General features: G+C 50.5%; 1 protein-coding gene across 2 annotated transcripts; it reads left to right on the top strand.

The window, feature by feature from the left end:
• Positions 1-1,178: 1,178 nt before the first annotated feature.
• Positions 1,179-5,315, top strand: LOC117835052 (AP2-like ethylene-responsive transcription factor CRL5). Of its 2 annotated transcripts, none has more exons than XM_034714400.2 (9): positions 1,179-1,700; positions 1,788-2,328; positions 2,928-3,013; positions 3,148-3,156; positions 3,254-3,342; positions 3,431-3,504; positions 3,580-3,630; positions 3,734-3,810; positions 4,349-5,315. In XM_034714400.2, the coding sequence occupies exons 1-9, from the start codon at positions 1,385-1,387 to the stop codon at positions 4,969-4,971; spliced, it is 1,866 nt and encodes a 621-aa protein (XP_034570291.1). In that variant the 5' UTR covers positions 1,179-1,384; the 3' UTR covers positions 4,972-5,315. The 2 variants fall into 2 exon arrangements, with proteins under 2 accessions (XP_034570291.1, XP_034570293.1); XM_034714402.2 differs by having other exon boundaries at positions 1,181-1,700; positions 2,931-3,013.
• The last annotated feature ends 1,294 nt before the right edge of the window (positions 5,316-6,609 follow it).

Genomic DNA, 6,609 nt, shown 5'->3' with positions numbered 1-6,609 from the left:
ACGGGTACTGTTGCGAAGTGACTGGCGCTTTGCGTGCAGTGCAGCTGTCCTGCGCTTTGAATCTAGGAGTATGTTAGATACAGTAGGCACACGGTCTCTCTCTCTCTCTATCTCGTGTCCGTCCATCAAGTCTGTGGCAGCAGCCGCCTTGTTTCGGCCACTCTGAGCGGCATCCAGCTACATCTAGGAGGGAGGAGCAGCATGCATGGCAGACCGGCGGGGGGATAGAGAGAGATGAGGAGAGGGCAATAGCTGGCCACCCCATCCCATACATGGCAACCTCACAATTCAATTTCTTGCATCCTTATAGGGGTAGTTTTGTGTGAGTGAGTTTCGGACAGCATGGGACTAGAGGGGTGTTTAAATCTATAAATTAGTTTTTTATTCGTTGTTTGGAGGCTAAGAAGGACCCGTGAACTAATTATAAAATTAATTACATAAGTTGTGGCTACTTCGAGAGACAAATCTATTAGGCCCCGTTTGGATCATTGGAATTGAATTCCATCCTAATAATCATAATTTAGACACAAATTAATTAAGCTAATATAATTGTATGTGGAATATAGTTGTATATTATAGTTGGTGATATGGGAGAGATACTTATATGCTGCACTTCTACTATAGAGAAGCGAGTCTAAGAGCGTGCTATAAGAATTGAATTCCATTCTAATAACCATAATCTATAGAATCAATTTCCATCTCCCACCCCATGAATTTAAGATAGGCTTATATCTAAACTTTGGAAAGTTGTGGAATGCCACATCCCAACATAAATTAGCCTACTCCATTAAATAGATTCCAATTCCTTCAAAATGAAGGGACCCAAACAGGGCCTTAAGTTTAATTAATCTATAATTAGCACATATTTACGGTAGCATCACATGATCAAATCATGGACTAATTAGGTTTAATAGATTCATATTATGAATTAACCTTTTTAATTTATATTTAATACTTGTATCTTAAAGTGACAGTGACTAATCTGAACCAAACATGCACTTGGCTAATGGCCTGGCCTCAATAAAGGGTGCACAAGCAGTAGCAGCCCTAGCGCGCACACTCCTCCTCGGCAACATCTGTCTCCCGTCACAGATCCCTAAGAACCTATGGAACGGATAGGTATGAGGAAGCCATAGATATTTCTTATTTACATGCCTACAGATGCATTAGGAGTGGTACTTATCCACCAATTTGCTTCGGCCCCCCTCATTCCTTTTGCTCGGTTCCACGACCCGGGTCCCTCTCATCAGTTCACATGAGCGTGGTGGTAGCGTTGGGCTAGTGACTAGTGTTAGCGATACGAGTGAAGCAAAGCGCAGGCGCAGCGCAGCACAAAGGAAAGGAGAGGGCTCGAGAGCAACGAGGGCTTGCGTTTGCATGGTCGATGGGAGAAATGGCCAGTGGTGGCAGCAACTGGCTCGGCTTCTCCCTCTCACCGCACACGGCCTTGGAGGTGCCCTCCGCTTCTGAGCCCGCTCCTGCTCATCAAGCTCCACCTCCTTCCAGTACCACGATCTCCTCTTCCAGTAACAACGCCGCTGCCACTTCCAACTTCCTCTTCTCGTCCATGGCCACGCCCTATCCGGGCTACTACTGTGTGGGCGGCGCGTATGGCGATGGCACCAGTTCTGCCGGCGTCTACTACTCCCACTTGCCTGCCCTGCCCATCAGGTCCGACGGCTCCCTCTGCAACATGGAAGGTCACTATACTGCCCTTCTCCTCCCTCCCTCTCTTTACATCGTATTATCTGTATCTCTAACATTTTGGTCTTCTTGGCATGGAGTAGGCACGATGCCATCGTCCCCGCCGAAGCTGGAGGACTTCTTGGGTGGTGGCAATGGCGGTGGCCAAGAAACGGCCACATACTACAGCCACCAGCAGGGCCAAGAAGAGGTGGCAAGCAGGGATTACCACCAGTACCAGCACCACCAGCTCGTCCCCTACACCTTCCAGCCGCTGACAGAAGCCGAGATGCTGCAAGAAGAGTCGGCGCCAATGGACGAGGCCATGGCCGCGGCCAAGAACTACCTCCTGACGAGCTACGGCGCTTGCTACAGCAACGGGGAGATGCACCCCCTGAGCCTGTCGATGATGAGCCCCGGGTCCCAGTCCAGCAGCTGCGTCAGCGCGGCTCCGCAGCAGCAGCAGATGGTCGCTGTAGCCGCTGCTGCTTCTGCGGCCGCTGCCCAGGGGCACAGTAATGGCGGTGGTGAGCAGTGCGTGGGGAGGAAGAGGGGCACCGGCAAGGGAGGCACCAAGCAGCCGGTGCACCGCAAGTCCATCGACACGTTTGGGCAGAGGACCTCCCGGTACAGGGGTGTCACCAGGTAAGCTGCTTACGAAGATCTCCGCTTTTCCTCCTGTCATCTCTTGTTGCGTTTGTTCGTCAGTAGGATTCGTACGGGCAATGCTTTGCCTCTTTTAGTTCTGAGTCATATGTATGCTTCGCAACTCTTCTGCGCACACTCTGACGTTGTTTCCTCCTCTGCGGCATTGATCATTTGGTCGGATTTTTGCACATTGCTCGGCTTGTGAAAATCAATTTACTCCTGGTTCATTTGGAGTATTTGCCTCATGTTCTGCCCTTGTTAGCCTCCAGCATTGATGTGGCTGTGCTGTACTTCTGTTATGCTCTGCTATCCTTGTTTAAAAATTCAGTAGGCCAGGAACTCATGCTTGACGCCAAATCGTTATAATGCTTAATCTTATTAGAACAGTTCCTAATTTGTTTGTTCCACTTCACAATGTTAAAGCCTGGGATCTCTGATCCTTCTGGTGCCCCTGCAGTTCTGCTGATTATTATGGCACCTCTCTTTTGTTTGGGAGCACATTATTTAGCCTGGTTTTTAGGCAACCAATTTAATTTTTTTGCGCTCGCTTCATATATTGAATGATGAAGGTTTTTTTTGTGTTTGATCCACTGGAGCAGGCACAGGTGGACTGGGAGGTATGAAGCCCACCTCTGGGACAACAGCTGCAGAAAGGATGGGCAGACCAGGAAAGGAAGGCAAGGTTGAAATCTAGACAACCAAAATAAATGATGTAGCAAAATTTATGCAGTTATAGCTCTTTCTGACATTTTGATTCCTCTTCTTTTGGAAATGTCGTTCTGGGGTTTGTCATGACTGAAATGCAATTGGTTGCAGTATATCTAGGTAACAAAACATTTCTTACCCGATCATGCCTTTCATTGTCCGGTCAGCTACGCCCAGCTCCAGAAATATGAAATGTGATTTCTTTTCTGTGAATTAGGTGGTTATGACACTGAAGACAAGGCTGCAAGGGCCTATGATCTTGCTGCTCTGAAATACTGGGGTCCAGCTACTCATATCAATTTCCCCGTAAGTGTTCATATTGAAGTTTCATCCAAGAAAACCGGAGGTTTGATGTTTATTTGTGTAATAAGGTAATACACACTTTCTTTGGCAGGTAGAAAACTATCAAGGTGAGCTTGAGGAGATGAAAAACATGACAAGGCAAGAATTTGTTGCGCACTTGAGAAGGTTAGTGCTTACTATTTTGCATGCATTATAAGTCAAATTGCCTTCCTGCATTTCTGAAGTTGTTACTGATCACAGGAGAAGCAGTGGGTTTTCTAGAGGTGCCTCCATCTACCGAGGGGTGACAAGGTTTGTTTGGGCAGAATTTGCCAGCACATTTTGCTTTCTTAGCGCAGACAGCAAAAGCACATGTAGAAACCATCCCAATATATTCATGTTGATTGCATTACAGGCATCACCAGCAAGGAAGATGGCAGTCTCGGATTGGCAGGGTTGCTGGGAACAAGGATCTATACCTTGGCACTTTCAGTAAGAAAGATCTCTATTTGACCGTAGATTTGTAGGGCCTAAATGCTTCTACAAAGTAATGTGCCTCTCAAGTAAAAGAAGCTTTTGGTGCTAATCCTTTGGTGGTGCGACTGCTGTACCATGCTAATTGTCGCATCAAAGTACATTTACCGGAGAAGATAGACTTGGAACTTAAACTTTTACTGCTAATCGCTGGTTTTGTGCTTTGCTTTTGCGATCAACTTTAATCCGTGGGGTACACACACATTCTTCTTGATCATTCTTTGCTTTTTCAGATAGTTATACTTTTCTATACTTTTCCTAAGGCTGTGACCTCTGACCAAAGCAACCTGTTGACTGTTTTGAATGCTCCATTGAACACTTGAACTAAAATATGATGTTATCACGGCATAAAAGTAATCTGATCGGGAATCACACTTTACATTAGGATCTATCTTGGTTTTTCAATGCACAAACTAAATTAGTTTCTACATGAATGTTTTTTCATAGGCCATACTCACAGCTAAGTTCGTTATTGCATCATTTGCTGAACATGCAGCGACTCAAGAAGAAGCAGCCGAGGCTTATGACATAGCTGCCATCAAGTTCCGCGGCTTGAACGCGGTGACGAACTTCGACATAACCAGATACGATGTCGACAAGATCTTGGAGAGCAGCACGCTGCTGCCTGTGGAGGAAGCACGCAAGGTCAAGGTGATCGAGGCGGCGAACGGCGTTCCTGTGATACAACTTGGTGGCAGGGAGCTCAACCCTACCGAGGAACCAAGCGCCAACTGCAGGATGGTGCTCCATGGATCTTCCCAGGAAGCTGTGCATTGCCCAGAAGCAGTTGATCACCAGAAGGGCATGATGAGTGACTCTAACTCCTCACTGCATGGCATCGTTGGGCTTGACGTCGAGTGTGTAGCCCATGATCACCACCTTGACGTTCAAGGCAAGTCTGGTGGCGTCAACTTCTCCAACTCCTCATCACTGGTGACAAGCCTAGGCAACTCCAGGGAGGGTAGCCCCGAGAGGCTGGGCCTGGCCATGCTATACGGCAAGCAGCAGCAGAATGCCGTGAGCCTGGCCTCCATGAGCCCCTGGATGCCTATGCCAGCGCCGACAGCGCAGCACGTCGTTTCCCACCTCCCTTTCTTCGCCGCCTGGGCTGATGCCTAGCTGATCCAGATGGAGCTCAGTAGTAACTGCCCAATCTTGCTCGCCATTGCTGGTTTTTGTAAACTGAAGCAGGATTGGCAGCACCAAGTTAGTTAAATTAGCTGCAGTAGCAAGGTTGGTTAGTTGCCATGTTGATTGGTGTAGTGCTATGCAGTAGAAGATCGGCCTTAATTAGTCTACAGCTGATGCACAATCTCAGTAGTGGTGGTAGGCTGCTGGTAGCGTTCTTTTGAGCCTTTCTTTTGGGGAAAATTGGTTGGAATGTAGTATGGCTCACTTTTGAACGTTACATGAAACAACAAGGCTGTTGCAACTTGGACGGAAAAGGAAAAGGGTTCGTGAAATGAGATGGCTCGTCTTTGCTGGTACGGTCACTCGCAGGCAGAGGCAGGTTTGTTCTGTGATCACGGTGGGGTCGTCGCTGGCTTGGCTATGTACACAGTGGAAGATCTTTTGACCGCTGCCTCAGGGAGGGGTCAGGTCGGATTGCCTCACGTTCTTTTTCGCTTTTCTCTGCATGGCATGGCATCTTTGTTCGTGATGGCAATGAGTATCATAAGCATCCCCCTTCCCATACGAGGGGAGCTTTGCCGCAGGGCTGCCCGCATCCCGGCCCCAATCATTCCAAAAGGGAGCCGAGAGAGATTCCCGTGGCATGCTTCCATGTCCCAACCAACCTGCGGCGTCATCATGGCATGTCCTGTGACGAACATGTTGGCTCCTGACGAACTGAGGACGGTGCCGTAGATGTGGTTTGCCATTGCAAATCTTGCTAAGTTTTTTGGTTCAGTCGAATTTCGTGGCCTTTAACATGATTTTGCTACGTGCGTTTCTGATAGAGTGCCCAGCAAATAGGTCTGCTGTACTCCTTGTGAATGTGGATAAAAATGGTCAAAACTCACAGTTGGTTCCACAGTTTAAAGGACGCTCCTTTTGAATGCTCTCCCGGCCGTTGTGGTGGTGTGATGCCGGGCGGCACTACCGCCGTGGAACATTGATGCGCCGAGCGGCCAGCGACTTGCCGGCACAAAGCAGGGAACCGGAAGCGACGGGTTTGACCCCTCAACATTGTCCGCATACCCCCGAAGGGTTACGCGCAGTCGCGCACAGTGCGTCCACAGCGAAAGCGTTGGTCGCTCGCCGCCGCCCGCAGCCGCGCGCGAGCCCTTGGCTTTTGCCTCTCCAGATGCGACAGCACAGCCGCCCGACCGACCGCCCAGCCAGCTAGAGCTAGCGAGCGTAGCGAGCCCCGCTGGCTCCGCGCGGACTCGCCGCTCTGCCCGTGCTCCGTGCTGCTGGCTCCTCCGTCCCATGCTCCCATGTGCCCGCCGGAACCGGCGCGCAGGCGGCCTGCCCCCGTCAGGCAGCCGGCCGGACGCGGACCCCGCGCCCGCGCGAGGCGCGTTGGAGGAAGCCGTCGGCCGGCCGGCGGGCGCATGCATGCGATGCGACGCAGGCCGCAGCGGTGGGCGGGGTCGAGCACCAGTGCACCAGTCCCGTGTCGCGTCTCGGCGCGGCGGGGGTGGGGACGGAACGTGCATGTGCATGGCTGCGCGATGCGAGGCGAGAGCGCGTGTGCGCGCGCCGGCGTAGCAGCAGCCGTCTCCGTACCAGGGGTCGCGCTTGGCGGTTGCGGTC

Source organism: Setaria viridis, chromosome 9 (assembly GCF_005286985.2).
Source record: "Setaria viridis chromosome 9, Setaria_viridis_v4.0, whole genome shotgun sequence".
Lineage (NCBI taxonomy): Eukaryota > Viridiplantae > Streptophyta > Magnoliopsida > Poales > Poaceae > Setaria > Setaria viridis.
Note: the sequence above shows the minus strand (reverse complement) of the source record. Positions and strands in the feature narration are given on the sequence as shown.